This window comes from Spea bombifrons, chromosome 2 (assembly GCF_027358695.1).
Source record: "Spea bombifrons isolate aSpeBom1 chromosome 2, aSpeBom1.2.pri, whole genome shotgun sequence".
NCBI classification, from domain to species: domain Eukaryota; kingdom Metazoa; phylum Chordata; class Amphibia; order Anura; family Pelobatidae; genus Spea; species Spea bombifrons.
The window spans coordinates 98,086,477-98,107,340 of record NC_071088.1 but is presented as its reverse complement, the minus strand read 5'-3'; the positions used below and the strand labels follow the sequence as shown (position 1 = coordinate 98,107,340).

The 20,864-nt window shown below is 39.1% G+C and overlaps 1 protein-coding gene across 1 annotated transcript; it reads left to right on the top strand.

Annotated features, from left to right (window-relative positions):
* The first annotated feature begins 1,063 nt into the window (after nt 1-1,063).
* TM9SF2 (transmembrane 9 superfamily member 2) lies at nt 1,064-20,700 on the top strand. Its single transcript, XM_053455329.1, has 17 exons — nt 1,064-1,357; nt 6,388-6,455; nt 6,563-6,656; nt 7,153-7,277; nt 7,816-7,945; nt 8,544-8,668; nt 13,066-13,177; nt 14,749-14,828; nt 15,059-15,167; nt 15,986-16,118; nt 16,560-16,679; nt 17,050-17,107; nt 17,483-17,642; nt 18,244-18,395; nt 19,123-19,234; nt 19,778-19,949; nt 20,205-20,700. The coding sequence occupies exons 1-17, from the start codon at nt 1,214-1,216 to the stop codon at nt 20,270-20,272; spliced, it is 1,962 nt and encodes a 653-aa protein (XP_053311304.1). The 5' UTR covers nt 1,064-1,213; the 3' UTR covers nt 20,273-20,700.
* Nucleotides 20,701-20,864: the final 164 nt, after the last annotated feature.

The following is a 20,864-nucleotide window of genomic DNA, read 5'->3' as shown; positions in this document are numbered from 1 at the left end:
GGAGTTCAGTATAATGAATGAACTTTTGAAATCTTTGTTGTTTTTCATTCTTCTCTGCTCAGTTTCTTCATATTTCGGTAGAGGCGGCCGAAGCCTCCAGTACTTAGATCTTGAGGGTGAAGCTGCATCATTGTGACTTAGGACTTAGTGGTTCTATTTTTTTTTTTTTCATAAAAGTATGTTGGTGGCAACAGAAGCAGAGGTATTGGACACACTTACATGTGAATATATGAAATTATCATACTTTAAGTCTCATAATGATACATATTTATTTATATTTTACATAATATCCTAGTACACTAAGGTATTACTGAACATTTATCCATGAGCGCAGCATGAATCTGAGTGATGAATTATTGGCCATTGGCCTTTAAAGTGTCAGTCCAGAAGTGAAATTGATTGATGTAATTCACTGATGACTACGAGCCTCTTTCAAGTTGTCAATCTTTGAACTGCCTTTGACAAATAATTTATGTAGTGACTAAACAGGTGTGGCAATCAAATCGGTTGTTTTATGGTTTTGTTTTATTGGCTTAGATAGAATCAAGCTCCCTGAATACATTTTAATGAAATATTCACTCCATGACATTTCTTTAGTGTACCTATCATCTGATAAAACGATTTAATCTTCTCAGAACATTTAAACGGGTAATATGAGGAAAAACAAAGGGAGAAAACAAAATATTGTTCATTAATTTAGTTTATCCAAACATTTTTGCTTCTATTACATATAAGATCACAAGTTGAACAATGTGCGTATACAAATTAATAACACATCAATGGTTTTGACTTAGTTTTACCAAACCTTAAATAGCTAGGATCAGAACATACTGCTTCAGGACTGTATTTTGAAAGTCAAAAGCGTTGGGTGGCCCTAATCTGCGGGGCTGATACTATCGGTTACTCAGGACAACTATCGCTGCGATCTCTCCCTTCCGGCCTGTGAGGTCAGGTAAATCTCGTGACACCCTCTACCCGGAAGCTCTCGCTCCCACACCTCCCCCTGCGGCGCGCGCACTCTCCCATACAATTCTATCGACGGTCTGGCGGTCTCCTAGGTGACGTCACAGCGGGTGACGTGTCTGTCAGGAAGGAAGCAGGAAGAGCTTGCGAGCTGTCGGTTGGAACTTTCAGCTGTGTAGCGTTCGCACAGTCGTTGTTCCCTCCGGTCCTGTGACGTTACCTACCCGGTGTTGTACGCGTGGGCCTTGTCATGGCGTCTCTTTCAAGGACTGGGCCTGTATTAATTTTGCTAGTGGCTATAGCTTCCTTTCCAGGCCCCGGAGCAGGATTTTACTTACCGGGTCTCGCCCCCGTCAGCTTCTGTGAGAGTGGCAAAGAAACCCTTGAGTGTAAGGTAAGTAAGCACCGGCTGTGGCCCAAGTAACTTTCTTATGCTGAACCGGTGGTGCTAACCGTCTGGCGACCCTCAGAGAATGGCCAGGAATCTTTTGGGCCCTCAGATTAAGTGTTATACTGAGTAATCTCCTGGCCCGGCATCTGCATATTAATGAGCTCTTACGTGTATATACCTGCTGCCTGTAAACTCGTTCACCTTAAAGGGTAAAACACATTGGGTTGTACATAAGCTTCGGCTTCAGATTTGTTACTGCTACTTCTGTTGTGCACACAGAGTATTGATAAATCTGAAGAGCAGTGCTTGTCCAAAGTGGTGTGGAAACCATGGAAACCAAGAATCTGACTGCAGAAAAGAAATAGCCGATCTTTAATGATTCCGGATAGTTTAAAAGCTGATCCCGTGCAGTCTTAAATGATCTCACTGTATTAGCACCTACCACTTCTCCTGGTAGAAGGTTGCACTTATATACCACCTTCCCAGCAAACATTAGGATGCTGTGCTATGTATGGGGAAAAAAAACCCCAAAACCCCCCCTAAATCGCAATGCTCACTTCCTCTATAAATCAACCTGTATGCTGAGCATAGAAACCCTGTTTTAGTGTAGGATATCTGGTATTTTTAATTGGATCCAAAAGCTGAAAGGCCTTTGTACATTAAAAGTCTCTTGGGCACTAGCCGTGCTCTATTAAAGTTTGTTCATTCATCCAGTGTGCAGGGCTCAAGAGAAAAATGCCACAATAGTGCATTTAGAGATGCTAGAAAGCATGGGAAGGGGATTATTCACTTTATTGCTTTTATTCGCTCTGATACCATAAAGCTTTGACAGCAAGTTTGCCTGAAAAGCAAGAAATTTCAGAAATAAACATTAATCCATGTATATGGTGGCTGAGAAAGAAGCAACAGATAGGAAATAATATGAACGTCTGGTTACCGTTAACCTTTTAATTGGCGGTTATTTTGTAATGCATTTGTGTGGTCAGGTTAAAGAGCTTACGCTCTGACACGTTCAATGTACTTCATCTGAATACAGGGCTAGGTCGTCATAGCAGCGCTCTGCAAAACTTTCGTTGAAGATATAATATGTCTGCATTGTTCAGGATCTCTCAGATGTATCCGAGCCTTTAGAATAATCTGTAATTGTCCAGATATGTTCTTTAATAAATCCCAGTTACCAGGGCTTGACAAACCTGCTTCCTCCGTGTCGTTTGGCTTATCGCGCTCATGCCCTTTTTACTACAAACAATAGCAACCTGTTTAACTAGTATTGTTGCACAAAGCCAATTACAAGCTGCCATGTCTAAATAACCTGTTCCTCCATACTTAGCATCTTATTTATACTGTAGATCGATACAGGATATGAACGAATCCCTTCAACTAGTTTAGGTGTAAAGACAATCATTTCTCAGTTCCAGAGCAGCTAGAAAGTATCACTGGGATGTGAGCTGATGTGCGCCACCAATGTTCACCTTCAGCTGATCGTCGGAAGGAAGCGATGCGCAGGACAAGTGTCTGAGCTTTCTGGCCTTTCTCCCCTATCTCTGACACGCCTGTCATTAACAGTGACGTGGCTTACAAACCCTGGAAGGAAAAGGAGCGCAGAACGCAATCATTGGAGGTTTACTTTATATAAACGTGACCTATCGGATTAGAGGAGCTGCAATATTTCAAGGAAATAAGGAAATGATTCTCCTAATTGCAGGCATAGGTCATGTTAACATACACAATAGGGTCCGGAGCGTGTATGTAAAATGAAAATGTACTTAAGTGGGAAAAAAAGGTAGTGCTTCACTGTATCAATAAATGTCCTGCACCGCAATCATCAGGTCCTTTCTACAGAGAAATGCTCAAAAGATGGGCTGGCGCCACGCCGTCGTGTCCGTTCTCGTGGGGCACGACTCTAATGATGTCCTTAAAGTGCTGGTCCTTATAGCCGGGTAAGCCTGTAAGCGCTTAATATGGTCATCCCGACTACCAACAGGGGGATGTACATTGATTGGCTGCTCGAGCCCAAGACATGCCAACGTATTGTCACTTTGTGCTTTTAAAATAATATTTAAAGTGGCTCTCCCTTAAATTGACATTCTGGCCATTTTATGCACTTTTATACATATGATAATTGAGGCCATAAATGATATTTATGTAAATGGGAATGTCTTATGATGTGAAGGTTTTTCCTTCTCACACCTGAGGACTCAATAAGGCCAGCAGCAAATGACTTATATTGGACAGTTGCTGCTTGATAACAAGACGACTCCGTCACCGCATAGATATTGAGTGTGGAAAGCACTCCCATTGTTTTTAGGGGATGCACTTTTCTGCCGCTGATTGGCTGCTGCAAGTGGCCAATCAGGGGAAAGACATTTTGGACCATAAGGTAGTACAGCTTCTGATGATTTTGTTTTGGAAGAATGCGTATAAAAGTCGAATTTTTTTTATGCGTTATATAGTGGGGTAGCCAGGAAATTAACCATCTTCTGTGAATCATCTGATTTGTTATCTTGTGCAAAATATAACGGGTCATGAATGGCATAGAACAGTAAGGTGATATTTGTGCCGTGTTACACATATAGGTGTGTAAGTATACCTGTGTTAATGTATGTAACATATGTTAAGCGTGGGTGGGGCATGTTGCAGATCCAGTTTGTCTTCATGCTTTCATTGCACTGTATTCTGTGATATTTAATGAGGCGCGGTGTCCATCCATGTAAGCTCTGCTGAGGGCTACTTGAATATTCATGATTTCCCAAATGTCCATAGTTGTACGTTTCTGGCTTCACCCACTTTAGTGCATAAACCAAATATGAGTAGTTTTAATGCATTTTTCCATTGCACAATTATCTATGTGCAGCCCTCCCTGCCTCTTCAGACTGACACGTAACAGTGCCAGAGTTTACTGTCTGCTTCTCCTGTAAAAGCTGACTGAGCTCGCCCTTTATAATGTATAGTCAATAACCTTCCAAGTTCTATAGGCCTTGCTGCGCCCTTCCCATTGAGGTTGGTCTTTAAAGCGCAGTGAAAGAATGCTCCGGTCTCCCACACCTAACTGAAGTCATAAGATTCCCCTGCTGTCCTCAACAGGAAGTGAGCTTCATGAAAAAGAACGCACTGATCCGGTGAACCACCATATTTTTATCTGCTGCTAAATCATTTTGTTTCCTTATAATTTGTATATTTTAAAAATTGTCCTCGTGTTCTGAATATTCGCAAGTAGTTTCACGGTTCGTCTCCTTGTCGCTCCCTGTATCTGTGGTTTAGCTGCTGAATAAAATTATTTTGCCCCATCTTATCTTTAACATTTCCTGGTTTAAATAGCATTACAGAGCAGAACAATGGAATTTATCCCTATTTAACTTCATGATTGCTATAATCATTAAAAACACAAATCAGCATTCATTTTTTATTTTAATATATACAAAGCAAAAAGTGTGTGTCCACTGCACGTAGTTATATAGGGTATGTGTATGTATAGCTTGTGCTCACCCAGACATTGTTCTCTTCATTTCCGGGATGCTGTGTGCGTGCTGCCCACCCGCTATGTTGATAGTTTTTATGTGAATGGCAGCTAGTGGAGGGAGATATCTAAGATTAAACATGTATTTTTTTTCCCACTCATACGTGTTATCACAGCGAACAGGTGAAAAGTTATCCTCTACAAACTGCCTCCATGTTATATTTCAATAGTAATAACTATACTTCAGAGCTTTCATTGCCAAGGAGCTCAGACCATTGAAAAAGCACCAGCCCACTTAATACACAGGTGTATTTACGGAAGTGTGGATAGTGGGGTCCACTAAAGGTATACATGACCGTTATAGGTACACACGTGTAATGTACCTTTTTTTCTGTCTTGACTGCGCACTTGTCTTTGGGATGGGTTACTAGTATTCTCTCTGGAAGCGATGTCCTCCCCCATAATCCTCCATCTCACAGGATGCTTTCTGCATTATCTTCGTACAATGATGAAATCGTTGAGAGAGACTGAGGGAACTTATGAAGATAAATAATGGTCCATATATAAAATATAAATATATATATATTTGTGTGTGTGTGTGTATATATATATATATATATATATATATATATATATATATATATATTTAGATATAGATAGATATATGTGTATATATTTGCTAGTGAAATACTTGGCACAGCATGTAGCTGAATATGGTGATGTGTTCGGTGGCGTCTTATCATTTTTCTTAATGGTAGGTGCATGTTGCAATGCTACAAAGACTGCTCGAGGATTTTATTACGGAACAATGAGATGTCCTGCTTTTATTACCTGCATGAAAAGGCAGTTGCTTCAGTAATCCCGAGGGCATTTTCTGTTCTGGTCTGTAACACGGACAATATAAAATACTGAAGAAATTAAGTGTAAAAGATACAAAAAACCTGCACTTCCTGCTTGACTTAGCATGCAGGGAAAACTCTGTACAACTGAGTGAAAAAACAAATTTGCATGCATTTCAAACAAGCTTATTCCATCGTGTCCAGCTAACAGTATAAAAAAAAGGGAAAAATCTAATCGGGGGGGGCAGAACCTAAGAGTGATAAATGGCTTCTGTACGCCTATGAAGATATTACATTAGAAATCAGCTGTTTTCAGCTACAATAGTTATTTACAACATTAATAACATCTACACTTTATTTCTGATCCATTTGATATTATTTGAATGGAAAAAAATGCTTTTATTTCACAAGCCTGGACGTTTCTATGTGACCCCTAACTTTTGGTTAGTAGTGTGTATACACCCTGTCTCTGTATCTTTTGTATGAAATGGTAAAATGTAGCTTTTGTGAAAATGACATCTATGTGGGTCTTTTGGATCCCGCAGCCATATAAGTGAGACTGAAGAGACCAGTTAATTCTGTGATTTAGTCCAAACACAGAATAGTTTCACAGTAGTGAGGCATCCTGTTTCCTCATAAAGCTTTTATATAAAATGTTGTAGATGTTTAATGGCCTTCCTCGGCTGTCGTATTATGATTTTATTTGCTTATTGATTTTGGAACATTTTGTCTTCTAGTCTGAAATAGAGCTGTTTGTCAACAGACTGGATTCTGTGGAGTCTGTGCTTCCGTATGAATATACCGCGTAAGTGCTTCACTTTTTATCATTTTCCACACAAAAAAAGTTACGATCCTTGAGGCGAAGTAAAGATAAAACCCATTGTGTTCATGGTCTTGTATTTCATTTCACAGCTTTGATTTTTGCCAAAAGCCTGGAGAAAAGAGACCCTCTGAAAATCTCGGCCAAGTATTATTTGGAGAACGAATCGAACCATCCCCTTATAAGGTTAGATTTTTTTTTGAAATTTTACAATTTTGTTTTCTTATTCTGACAAACATATGATCTAGATGTTTTTGCTGTATATAAAGTCTACTTGATACAGTAAAAGGGGTGCACATTTACTTTAACAAATTATTTTGTAGTAAAAGCCTAGTATTTATCTGTTTGCTCAATTTCTCCTTTTTTTTTATAAAGGAATTATATAAACAATGATACTCGGCCTAAACAAAATGTATTTAAAAAAAACAAAAACTGTCTGCGCTTCTTACCCTAATAAAGTTGGCAACAAATATATAAACATAATATAAATGAGAGGATTTGGTTATATGAATTGGCCAAAGCATAATTAAGCTCACCCGCCACGTCAAGGCACACTCTCAATAGGGTGAGAACCTACTAAAATATTTCTACGTACTCCAATATTCATTTTTTTGTATTTATAAATATCTAAGCGTTTAGATCCAGATTTTAAAATGTGTGTGTGTGTGTATATGTTTTGTAGTTCACGTTTAAAAAGGATGAAAAATGCACCCATGTTTGTACGAAAACCTATAGTACTTCAGATGCAAATAAGCATAAACTGGATTTCTTGAAGAAAAGCATGCTCCTGAACTACCAGCACCATTGGTGAGTTTATTGGGCCAAAACTGTATTGTATGACACTGTTCCATCAAACAAAGGTGTGTATTATTGGCCAATTTACCCCCCCTCCCGTATTTCCTCTGAGTGATGATTCTCTACACACCACTGTACATACGTATCGCGTAGATTCAGTCTGTGACAAGTGTATAGTTCTTAGATTCAAAATTAAAGGCGCCACTAACACAGCAACTATTCTCTCTACCAAAATATTGAATTTGTCGGTTTATTTTATATAATAAAATGGTATGGGTTTATTTTAATCACGTGGTTGATATTACATCGCTAACAAACAGTGGCTGACGTTTTCTATCAGTCAGTAAATCCCAATTGCCCTCCTTCCCATAACATTCTGGTGCTGCTTCTTGGAGATTGTAGAGTAAATAAAATATTTTTACTTCATGTTTATTATTGTTAAACACAGAAGCTAATATTTATACAGGGCATTGTTAGGGTTGGCTTAGTGCTTTAAGCTCTATGTTAAAGTGTTGATTCTGCCCTAAGATGCTACCTTTCCCCCCTTCAGGATTGTAGATAACATGCCCGTCACTTGGTGTTATGATGTGGAAGACGGTCAGCGATTTTGCAATCCCGGCTTTCCTATTGGCTGCTACGTTACAGATGAAGGTCATCCTAAGGATGCCTGTGTGATTAACGTAAGTCGGAATTCTATTCCAAACACCGGTTTTGAATCAACTTTTACGTGTTAATTACCTGACTTTTTTTAACCTTTGTAATATTTCAGCGTTTTCTTATGGAGAAGCTATCCATAAGAAAACTGAGTGTCTTTGCAAATAATGTTATAGTATAAATTCCACACACGTTTTCCTTCAGATACACGATTTAAACTTTGAATGTGTTCTTTCAATCAAGACACATCTTGTACTGTTCTAAAAAATGTAGTGTGTGGGTTATTTGATGCAGCAAAAGTGTTCTCTATTTCCTTTAATTTTACTAGCATGGAGCAGGGGTCATCATTGCTTCTATGGGCCATTTTCCTTTTATAACAAACCTGTTTTATATCAATTTAAATACTGAAAACATGCCGTTATTTCATGTAGTTCAGCTGCGTACATCCATGAAGTTATCCTGAAACAAGAATTTTTTTTACAAAATGGGCAGACCCAGATAGTAAAGTGCTTGCTTCATTAATATAGCTGCCTGTCTTAGTTAGATGGTCAACAGACAGACCTTTATATATAAATCTTTATTTTTTCACTGTACGTTATCTGACTTTTGTTATTTTTTTTGTAGTCTGAATTTCATGAAAGAGATACATTTTTTATCTTCAACCATGTGGATATTAAAATCTATTACCATGTAGTAGAATCTGGAGGAGAAGGGTCAAGACTGGTAGCTGCAAAACTGGAACCCAGGAGGTAAAGTATCAGCACTCAGATTTCTTCCTTTCTGTACGACCGCTGTACTTACTATATGGCTGCACCTATTGCATGCTCCCTTTTGTTATAATGTAAATTGCAAAGTACATCTGTTTATGCTTAATTAAACAAAAACACCTTTAATGAAGCCCTTGCCTTTCTGTCAGTTTCTTTCTTAAATCTTTATATTCGACAAGAGAAAGCACTTAAACATACAGGACACCGTGTTGATGGAGCGTCCGTGGTTTGCGGTTTTCCGCCAACATGGAAACGTAGGTAGGCAGATTTAGGCTCTCTGCGAGGCATGGACCGTTGGAACTGTGCGGAAATTGGAGAAGGGAAATCTAATAAATGTAAGGCACACAAGGCAGTGCTACAGTGGGGTGCGTATTATAGGTATACATGGTTTTAAATTAAGCAGTCTGTTGCTGGCTAGAAGTACCGTATTTGCCCGATTATAAGACGAGGTTTTTTCCAGAGCAAATGCTCTGAAAAATACTCCTCGTCTTATAATCGAGGTCGTCTTCTAATCAGACCTCATTCTGCTGGGGCCGTGCTGCTTACCGGGCTTTGGTCGCGAGCAGCGTCTGTGCTATTAGCAGCAGGAGAACAGGAAGCTAGCACAGTCCTCACATAACTCTACCTCCCCCCTCCTTCCTTTGGGGGCGGGGCCAGAGAAGTTGCTCGCACAGCCGGGCCCCTGCAGAGGTCTGTGAGTGGGAGATCTGCAGTTCAGGAAGGGGGTGGAGGGGTGGGGGGTTTGAGCGTGAGCGTGTGTATGTGTGATTAATGGAATGAATGAGTATTTAAATGTTTGTGAATGAGTGTGTGTGTGTGATAGCATGGATGTGTAAGGGGGGTGGGGGTGGTAGCATGGCATAGGGATGCTGTAATCGCACTTCTAACATCCCCAGGTTCCAGCATGTACTGGCTGCCTTGGCTTGATAGGAGTGTGATTGCTGTTAGCAGTATATATAGATATGCATTTTAACCCCCTATATGCCACTCAGCCCCATGATATGCCTTTTAACCCCCTAAATGCCAGAGTGGCATATAGGGGTATAAGGCATATCATGGGGCAGAGGGGCCTATAGGGGGTTAAAAGGCATTTCATGGGGCACAGTGGCATATAGGAGGGTATAAGACATTTCTGGAGGCAGAGTGGCATATAGAGGGTTAAAAGGCACATCATGGGGCAGAGTGGCAAATAGGGGGGTATAAGGCATTTCTGGGGGCAGAGTGGCAAGCCTGGGGCAGATGTGCATAACTGGGGGGGCAGGTTGGCAAATAAAAGGAAATAAAATATATATTTTTCTCAATCATAGCTTTTATTAAATATGAAAATTAGTTTACATGAATTAATATTTACTAGTAAAACTTTTTTCCTATCGGGTAGTCTTATATTCAGGCTTTTTGTTTTTTTTCCTAAATTAATATTTTTATTTTGGGGGGTCGTCTTATAATCGAGCAAATACGGTATATGTGACTTATTTGATAAGACCATGGGATATACTCAGCGTTTTTGGCATATGAGCATGTGGACATTGTGAAAGAGCACCATTGATGATAATGGAATACTAATAATAAATTCTATAAGTTTTGGGAGTACTTAACTAATTTCAAAAATATTTAACTTGCGTCTTAGGAGACATAATTAGATACTAAAAGGGTCAATTGATTTAACTTCTGGTTGTCTTACGCTATTACGCAGATTTGATCAATACTGTATATGTTAAAAATGTGACTGATGGAGACATGAGTTTATACTTGAAGAATTTTTTATTGGAGCATATTGGATTTTTATTTTTAATTAAAAGAAACGATGAGCCAAGAGGAAGGGAAGGAGTCTCCATATTTTCCACTTCAAAAAAAATAAAAATAATAAAAAATAAATTAATCTCAGGATTCTTCATCTTGGTAGAACCTGGTATCGTATGGATGCTTCCGTAAATTAAATTGTTGCCATTACACAAGAACAACTGCAGGCATGCTTTGATTCGTAGATGGAGCAGATTTAAAAACTTGAATATTCAACACAAAATCTAAAAAAGGAAATAGACTATTGGATTCTAAACTTTCAGAAAGAGGATAGACCCAGAAGTAAAAATATCCATATTGGAGGTATCATTGAAGAGGAGGAGGATCAATAGAAGTTTACAATGTGTTTACTCTGTTCATGGGATTACTCTGTTCTTTGGGATTAAAATATTCAGAAAGAGTGCACCGAATCCTCCAAGCTTTTAACTACAGCTGGAAACCGACCTAGAGACATTATAACTGAATTTTCTTCATATTCCTTAAAACAAAATATCTTGTGGATTCTAGTTGATTGGATTTACAAGCTGGTCCCTTCCTGCTCCAATAATTCAAGCAGCAGAAGACCCTGGATTAATCTTTCTTTTGCATAAATGCTATATAAAGTTTTTTTTTAAATAATTCAATCGGAGCTGATCATATGTGTTTGATTAATATTGAGGTAACGGTTATAGGAAGTGGAAATTGTCTAAATTAATTACTAACATAATTAGGATTTATTTAATAGTAGCTGGTCTTTATCTGTAGAGGCAATAGCCTTACAGAGCCGTGGGTAGTATATTCAATACTTTGTTGTTTGTCACATTGTATTTATAGCCAATATCTTTATTGGACTATAAACTTGTGGGAGGAAAAATGTATTTCACAGTTCTTGTTGAATGATTTACATGGGGATATTAAAATACTTGACGTTTATTTACCTAAATAAGTACATACATTTTTTTTTTCCTGGACGTTTTCTCAACTTGCCAGTCCAATTAATTTTTTTTGTGGATCTAGTGTCTAGATAATCTGATATCAGATCTAGGTCACCCTTTCATCTTCAAAACACCATGTTACATATTACTTTACTAGTGGCATATGGGGGGTATAAGGCATTTCTGGAGGCAGAGTGGCATAAATAGGTTTAAAAGGAATATCATGGGGGCACTCTGCCTCCAGAAAAGCCTTATGCCCACCATATAACCCCCCCCCCCGATTTACCACTGCTTCTGACTCTCTGGTGTCTGGTGGTGGCAGCGGGTGGAGGCCCTTCATGAAATTAAAGGGTCCGGCGTGCAAGCACCGCGCCGCCCAATGGCCGTGCCTCAGCTCTTCATCCCACCGCTTTTAAGACGTGCTGCCAGCCCCTTTAATTTCATTAGCTGCCGGTGGCTGGAGGAGGCGGCTTTCAATCCCGCTCGCAGCCGCTCAGCGACTGTTTTGAATGTCGGTCTGCCGGCCCACGGACCTGCTGGCCCACGGACCTGCTGGCCCATCTGGAAATTTATCCTGGTGGGCCAGTCCAGCCCTGTCAGTGATTCAGGCAGAGTATCGGTTTTGGCATGGGAGCAGTTTGCACAAGTACTCGTGCAACTGCTGTGTATCAGTGCATCCCTACCTGGCAAGATTGGTTCTCATTCAAGATTTTTTGCCATTTTTGTCAATGATTAGTTTCACAGGTTTCCTTTCTCATGTAAAAACCAAAGCAGCTTTCGGTGCCATCAAGTACAATAAAGGCAATATGGAGAACATCCAAGGAAATTGCATATATCTCATGTGTTTGCTTTCCTCCATATATCAGAGCCATTAAAAAAGTAATTCTCTCGATATAGCTGTAGATCATTGTCTTGAGTTTGGGAGTGAGTGGTGAGCGTCGGTGTGTTTCACCGGTTACAGGTTCTCTGTTCAATGCCACAGCTTGGCAGTACGTCCCTCGTCTTGTTAAGAGTAATGCGACATTTATAATGTGCTTTTAAAATGCCTTTAATCAATTAACTAGACTCTTGAAGACTACCAAACACACTTCATAGAACCATTAATTGTTGCCAGGTCGCCGTGGCGAATAGTAATCCCTTTCTGGTGCTGGCGTTCAGGTCCTGGCCCCCGTGCTTCATTACATGATCCCACTGCGGGGTTTGCTGAGCCGAAGCTCCACCTTTCTGTTCCTGGATGTGTTTTGCTGAGATCCTGCTTCTAGACAAATACAGCTGGTGCTGGAAGCAAACAAGAAATCTGTATTATAAACTTGTATTACGAACGTATGTGCAGGGTCAGTGTGTTACTCGATGTTGCACTTAAAGTCATTTTTATTTGTACAAAGTCACATTTCCTAGTGAATAAAATAGCATTCCCCCTCAACTCAAGTCTGTTTAGGCATTCTATGCAATATCTAGGCAGGTAGTTGGTGCCTGGATTGCACACTTTGTGCTGTTACATTAAAAACTGTAGCCGGCCTTCCTGTAGCAAAAACATTTATGGGGGAAAAAATTGCATTTTTGGTTACATGTTAATCTTAGTTTGAGCATAATGCGTTCTTATCACTAATAGCAAATGATATGATTTTGTGCTGGTATTGAGTTGTTTGTGTCTTTTTGTCACAGCTTCCGGCATACGCACACAGACAGTCCGGATTGCTCTGGGCCTCCCATGGAAATTAAGAATAAATTTGTTGGTGACATCAGTGTTCCATTTACATATTCTGTATCTTTCCAGGTAAGCGGATAGGAATGTTGTAAATCATTAATTTTTAGCTGAAGATGCATTATACTGTGCGTGGAATAATACTGTACGTATAACTACCAACCTTTAGGTTAAGAACAGCACTGCCCTTGTATTTACTCATTATCTTCCTAATGTCGTCATAATACTTGCGCGGGCTGAAACATTACTTTATACAAAACTGGCATTTTAAACAATACATTACTCATTTAAGTCAGGGCTTGACAAATTTGTTGTGAATCTAGGCGCCAGGTAAAAAAGTTAGGAGCCAGGATTTTTTTAAACTAACAGTTGGTCAAGAGTGATCTGATCATCATCAGCCCACTTACTAAACTCACAGCATTTGACCTGGAAGCACCCTGGACTTTCAGGTCAGTGCTGTTTTTTTTTTTTTTTTTAATTAATTTTTTTTTAACTCTTTTGATGCTGATGTTCCATTGGAGCACAGCATTGACTGATATTTAGTCCCCAAATGTTAACCCCTGCAATGCCACGAATGTGTCATACACAATTGTGGCACTGGAGGGGTTAACGCGGCACTGTCGCTCTCATGGAGCGATCAGGCAGCAGGGGGGTGTTGTGGCTGGTCTCCACACTCATGGGGAGACCAAAGAACCCTCTCCCCTGTCCCTGAAGCTGCCTCTGGCAGCTGGGACACAATTGCTGGTCTATAGACCAGCCATTGCAGGAGGAGTCTCTGATGACTGCTGTAGGCTTCCATGCCTACAGGAATCATCAAAGGGCTTTTGGGGTTCGTTTTTGCTGTTGCTGGTTTGCCTGGGCTTCCAGGAAGACCACCAGCAGCAGAGCCCCCTGAAAAATGGGAATTAACCCCTAAATGCCGCGATCGCGGCATTGAAGGGGTTAAATCTGCCCTGTTGCTCTCATGGAGCGATCAGGCAGCAGGGAGGTGTTGTGTCAGGTCCCCACACTTGTGTCGGGACCCAATCAACACTGAACCCCCTTTCCTGAAGCTGCCTGTGGCAGCTGAAAACACGATTGCTAGTTTTCCAACAACGGCGTTTTCAGCCTACAGGATCACTCCGTGGGAGTGATCTCAGGCTCGGGGGCGGGCTCGGAGTGGCCCCGTGTGGTGACTCAGCCTCTTACATCCACAATTTTTTCTGGATGTAAGAGGCTGACAAAACCTAGGCGACAGGACAAAATTCTCTGTCGCCATGGCGACCTGGCGCCTGGGATTTGTCGAGCCCTGATTTAAGTGATATCTATACTGTGCTAGTCAGATTTATAAAGTGCTGCTTATTATTATTGAATATTTATGTGTATGAATTGAATAGATTTTGTAGTCTTTTCTGTACATTGTGGTTATTTTTTTTATTAAGCTGCCATTAGTATGTTTAAATAGGGTTGAAGCATGTGACTTATTAGTGTAATAACCTGGGTAACAGATACCTTCCGTCCATAAAGCTGATATAAAGTGCAATGTGGCACCGTGTGCAACTGCCATGTCTGTATAAAATGCATAAGAAATTACTAATGCTAGCTGTGTAGTTGTGTAGTTTTGTTTTTTTTTTTTTAAATAAGTGCTTTTCTTATCGGTACAGGAAGAAAAAAATATCAGATGGGCATCAAGATGGGATTATATTTTGGAATCCATGCCTCATACCCACATTCAGTGGTTTAGGTAAGTCTGTGTATGCATTTCCCTTTATTTGTCACAGACAAGAATGAACCCCCAGACATCAAATGAAAATTTAGCCTTTTTAATCGTTCATGGCAAAACTTTTGAGGCCCTATCAAATGTAGTTCAGTATTCAGGGGGGGGGTGATCTGCTCTTGTGATTGTGCGTGTTGTGCATTTTATAATTTTTTTTTTTTTTTCTCTTTTTCTTTCCTCTTTTTCTTTCATTTTAGTATTATGAATTCCTTGGTGATTGTCCTCTTCTTATCTGGCATGGTAGCCATGATTATGCTGAGAACGTTGCATAAAGATATTGCAAGATATAATCAGATGGATTCTACAGTAAGTTCCCAAGCAAAATACGAGCTCTTTTAACATGTAATATTAATTGCTGCTCAGTCAAAGTGAATAGTTCGTTTGTTTGTTTTTTAACCTTAAAGCAGTTCATTTTATTACCAGCCCCCAGTTTGCTTGTGTTTTACAAACAAAATGTAATCAAATTTAGATTTTTTCAGTAATTCCAGTTCTAAAGCTCAACTATACCAAAAGCTATGCATTATTTTCTGCATGCAGTTGGCCAGGTACATGGTCTAAAACCCGACATCCTTTTCCAATTACGAGGGGCTAGCACTTTCCCTGCAGTTTATGAAGTAGCTGTTTGCATGTATATAGGGCAAACCGTAATCGGGAGGAAGCTAGGGCAAGTTGATTACAGTACCTGGAGGCAAAGCTATATATTTGTGTGTGTTTCAGTCCTAGAGAAATGTGATTTAGTTACTAGTCACCAGTCTTGTTGCAGCTCATCTCAGTGTGTAGGCAGTTACATGGCTGTAGTTTAAGTTTAACAAAACAGATACCTAAAGCATTTAGGTATGATCTTTATACTATGAAGATTTCACTTAGTACATTTCATTTTCAATGTAATGTTATCGTGGGTCGGTTGGGCTAACAAGTGGTTTTGGTTTCTCCAAGGGAAGAGCATTATGTATCATGCTATCATGCCCCCCCCCACACGCTGCGAGAGGGTGTATCCCACAATGTTACTGCACCTGCATGCTGTTTTCTTTGTGAAAACACAATCGAGACAATGCCTTTCTAAATGTGTGTTGATCCACTTACTTTTTTAATGTCTGCTAATCATTCAACTTTTCTTTTTTTAGGAAGACGCACAGGAAGAGTTTGGCTGGAAGCTGGTCCATGGCGATATTTTCAGGCCTCCCAGGAAGGGCATGCTGCTATCCGTTTTCCTTGGCTCTGGCACTCAGATTTTGATTATGACATTTGTCACCTTATGTACGTGATTTGCAACAGGAAAAATAATGTCAAATTGTATCTCGGGTTCCGACGCACAGTGCTGTGAAAAAAGTATGTGTCCCTTCCCGATTTCTTCTGTTTTTGTACATGTGTCACACTTAAGTGTTTCAGATCATCAAACTGATTTTGATATTAGACAAAGATAACCCGAGTAAATGCAAAACTCTGTTTTTAAAAAGCTATCCGGCCTTACGTGTAAAGAAAAATAAATCAGGAGGGGGCAAATACTACTTCACAGCACTGTAGCACTGTATCCATCATTTCTCAAGCCCCAACACGCGTTTCAATATTTCATATTTAACCAGTTTCACTGTTCGTTCGCTAATTTGCTGGTTAAAGATGATAATGGAATTTTTATATAGCACTATACCACTTGTTTATGTGAAGAATTTTATTTTACGTTGTGATCTCTATTTTCAGTTTTTGCATGCCTTGGATTTTTGTCCCCTGCCAACAGAGGAGCGCTAATGACATGCGCTGTCGTCCTCTGGGTCTTGCTTGGTACACCAGCAGGCTATGTTGCATCCAGGTTCTACAAATGTAAGTTTCAATTTTGTTTTAATATTTATCAAAAGAACCACATTGTATTAAAATAGTGTTGAAAGGCACATAGGTATAATTAGTTTGTGTGTACCATTTTACACTCGCCCATCACCCTATAAAGAAAGATATGCTCTACCGCATTTATACTCTTTCTCAAACAATAAGCCCACACAGGCTGCATGTGTCTTTGTACATTTGATGCACGGTTTTGTATTTAAAGTCTTAACCCAAATCCATATTTATTCTATGCATTTTAGACACTTGCTTCATAGGAGCTGCCAAGTTTATTTTTTCACCTAGAAATAGCCATTTTAAGCTTTGACTATGTGTTTGTTTTTCTCATGTTCATTTTCTTTTCTTCTTTCAGCATTCGGTGGGGAGAAGTGGAAAACAAATGTTTTGCTGACCTCCTTTCTCTGTCCTGGGTATGTTTATGTTTTGTCATTTGCAAATCATATTTGTTATCAGGAACCCCTAAAGCAGTGTAATTAAGTGTGTGCACGGCAGCTAAAGTGCATAGTAATCCAATACTTTAATGGGTTTGACTGAGAAAAGGCAATAAGAATACCTATACATACTTGTAAGTAATCCACTCGTATTTGGACAGCTCATACACAGTGTTTACTCCTGCAAGAAGTCTGCTATAGCCTGTACATTACTACAGCTCTATACACTGTTTGTTTTTCCTCCCCACTAATGCAAAGTAGCAGTCAGGTTGATTGTAAATGTTCACATTACCTACTTACAAGGAAATTCATTGGCATAAATAATTCTTTTAAATACTCATCTGTTTTTGTCAGGATTGTGTTTGCGGATTTCTTTATGATGAACTTAATTCTTTGGGGAGAAGGATCTTCGGCTGCTATTCCGTTTGGTACCCTGGTGGCTATACTGGCGTTGTGGTTTTGTATATCTGTCCCACTAACCTTCATTGGGGCTTACTTTGGCTTTAAAAAGAATGTAAGTATTCTTCTTTGCTTAGGTAATTACATTGTTAAAGTAACTGTATAGTCTACTTCAGTGGCATAGTGATGTTAATGTGTTCCTTACCTCCCTTTTCTCTCCATCTCCTGAAATTCACTACCAAATGTTGGTAGTATTCGGTCACTGACTAGTTGTACTTGGTCTGTATAGACGAAAATGAAAGGTGGGAATACAGCACTCAGAAATGGTGCATGAGTCAGGGTACCACCAGTCCCTCCAATATATAGATATACACACACAACCATGTAACACAACAGATACATTTACTATGAAGGGTCAGAGACTAAAATAAAAAATAGTTCATTTTACTATTTTGTTTGGCATATACAGAGAAATATTTTTTACCCGCATATAGCTTCAAAGTCTAGCTTCTAATATTAGCCAGGTTTTAAGGACAGGCTTTGGGTTGTTTTTTTATTTTTTCCCTCTCATGTAGGCATTACAATTTAAGTTGTTACTTATCACCATTAGAGCCAGCAGGAAAGCCAGGGGAAAAGCTTTGCAAATAGTATGGCGGTGGAAAAGAGGGATTTAAATGGCCCTGTAATAATGCATTTGCTTTCCCTTGTTCTTTTAGGCTATTGAACACCCAGTCCGCACCAATCAGATCCCTCGTCAGATTCCTGAGCAATCATTCTACACAAAGCCATTACCTGGTATCATCATGGGAGGAATTTTGCCCTTTGGATGTATCTTCATACAACTTTTCTTCATTCTTAATAGTATTTGGTAAGCTGATTTTTTGAGACTTTTGATGAGACTTAAGATTGGTTTAGTTACATTGGAGGATTTTGAAAAACTATGGTTTCTATGAGATTGTGGTACAGAGCCAGTGTTCATTTTCAATTTTCTGTTTACTTTTGCCCACCTGCAGTGAAATGTATGCTGTAATTTTGCTTTCAGGTGAATGGCTGCAAAGTTAAATATAATTTCGAAAGGCTGTGTGTGTCTACATGTATTTGTGTGTGTGTGTATATGTGTAAGTATGTTGTTTTTTTTCATTCATCATGTTGCAAGCAGCGTATTTTTACCTTCTTGCTTTCCTGCATAGCATTTTTAGCAATTTTCTGGTATTGAATTGAATACCACTGGTTAGCAATTTACCTGCCCTGTATTTTGTGCACCAGCTTTAAAGAACCTATAGGAAAAAAGGGGCAATGAAATATGCATACCTGTGTGTCCTGTGCATAACGCTACAGGAATGTTTATTCGCCATTTTCATTTAATAAGAGATTGAGAATAAGATCCCTGCTGCAGGACTGATTTACCTACATGTCAAGTTCCATTGAATTTGTTTAATTTGCTGTTATTTCATGTGGCCCAAAGGAAGGAAATGTGAACGTTATGGTCGTAATGGCTTTAAGAATAATCCTGCTGTTTTTACATGTTGTGTTGACTATATGAAGGCCGCGTTTCTTAACACCCCCCCCCCTCTCTCTCTGTGTCTCCATTGCAGGTCACATCAGATGTATTATATGTTTGGTTTTCTATTTCTTGTATTTATCATTTTGGTCATTACTTGCTCGGAGGCGACTATATTACTTTGTTACTTCCACCTATGCGCTGAGGTAAGATTGGACCAATTAACCCATCTAGTTTTACCTTTTTTTAATTGCCTTACACATATCCTAAGCTTTCCTAATTTGATTTGCTGTGTTTGCCTGCAAAGTCGAATTTTTGATATGATTTCACTGCAAGTGTACAGCTGGTATTTTGCTACAACTTTCTATTAAGGTCAACTTAAGGAATTAAACATCTTATAAAGTCGGCGACATCACTGCTACCATTGACTTAAAGAACAGTTAGGTCTTTGCACGCTCCTACAGATTTTGGGAGCTTGTAAGCTGGAGGGTAGCTGTTTAACAAATGGACTTGAGACCCCCTGCCCCGACGTGAAAGTTAAATATACAGATTTGCTGTGTGTGATGTGATTTAATATAATAAAAAACACGCCGCTATTCGGAAAGTGTATTCGTCCAAACGTAGAAGTTTATTGTTGGAGTATTGAAGCCAACCCCAGAATGTGAACAGTCATACCCCACCCAACGCGTTTCACGCTAAACGAGTATGATGCCTATTTGAGCTTTTATGTTTTATTTTCCCCTCTGCAGGACTATCACTGGCAGTGGCGCTCTTTCCTGACAAGCGGCTTCACCGCAGTCTACTTCCTAGTATACGCTGTACACTACTTCTTCTCCAAGCTGCAGATCACGGGGACGGCAAGCACCATTTTGTATTTTGGATACACTATGATTATGGTTCTCATCTTCTTCCTTTTCACAGGTAAATGTTTAATTCCACAGATACGCCTTTATTGAATAGAAAACCATGATAACGAAAATAGAATGCCGCTCATTTCAAATAACTGTGTGTTCGATCAGCCTCCGATTAACCCATTCAGCTCTTGTTATGGTTTACCTTTTGAGACCTCTATAAAATTCATTTTTACGCAGTAAAAATATTCTAAATTTATATTAAAATGTATCCTTTGTTTTAATTATTTCTTTAGTAACCAGTTGTCTATATTTTATATTTTAGGCACAATTGGATTCTTTGCCTGCTTTTGGTTTGTGACAAAGATTTATAGCGTCGTTAAAGTTGACTGAAAAAGTGTGACAAAATGAAAGGAGGGGAAACCCAATTGATTTTGGATTGTTATTTAATTTACAGTATTGTCATCTATTTGTGCAAAGACAGCTACACAAAGCATACCCTAAGTATAAAGCCGTGTTCATTTTTAAACCTGTATCTACTGTTTGATTAAAACACTTTTTATGTTGCGATGTTCCAGTTGAAGAGCAAATATGAAGATTGTACTTTTTGTATGTATATATTATATATAATAACTCTACTGTAACTGAAATTCATACTTGTAACGGCAGATGAGAGGCAGCCATTATTAGGCAAATATTAAGGATATTAATAAAATATGCTGTAAATGCAGTCTTGCTTTTAGATTTAACGTGCGAAGAATTATTGTTTGAAGGAGGAAGCAAGTTCTGTCATTAAAAATATTGAAACGTGTTTCCTAAAATGTATTTCTTTTCATTTTGGTTGGAATTTATTTTTTATACTTGGTGATATGTCTTTACCAATATTTTCTTGGTTTTTAGTTGGTTTAGTGATTGAAGCCTTTAATACTATGTGCCTCTGAGTCCTTGAATTTTTAAATTTACAATCTTAATAAATATTTAAAAA

What these genes read in the sequence shown, in the direction of transcription:
- TM9SF2 (XM_053455329.1), top strand. Translation starts at nt 1,214, where the DNA reads ATGGCGTCTCTTTCAAGGACTGGGCCTGTATTAATTTTGCTAGTGGCT. An exon ending in CATATTCTGTATCTTTCCAG is followed by an intron (nt 13,178 to 14,748) that starts GTAAGCGGATAG and finishes TTATCGGTACAG; the next exon opens with GAAGAAAAAAATATCAGATG. An exon ending in TTCATTCTTAATAGTATTTG is followed by an intron (nt 18,396 to 19,122) that starts GTAAGCTGATTT and finishes TCTCCATTGCAG; the next exon opens with GTCACATCAGATGTATTATA.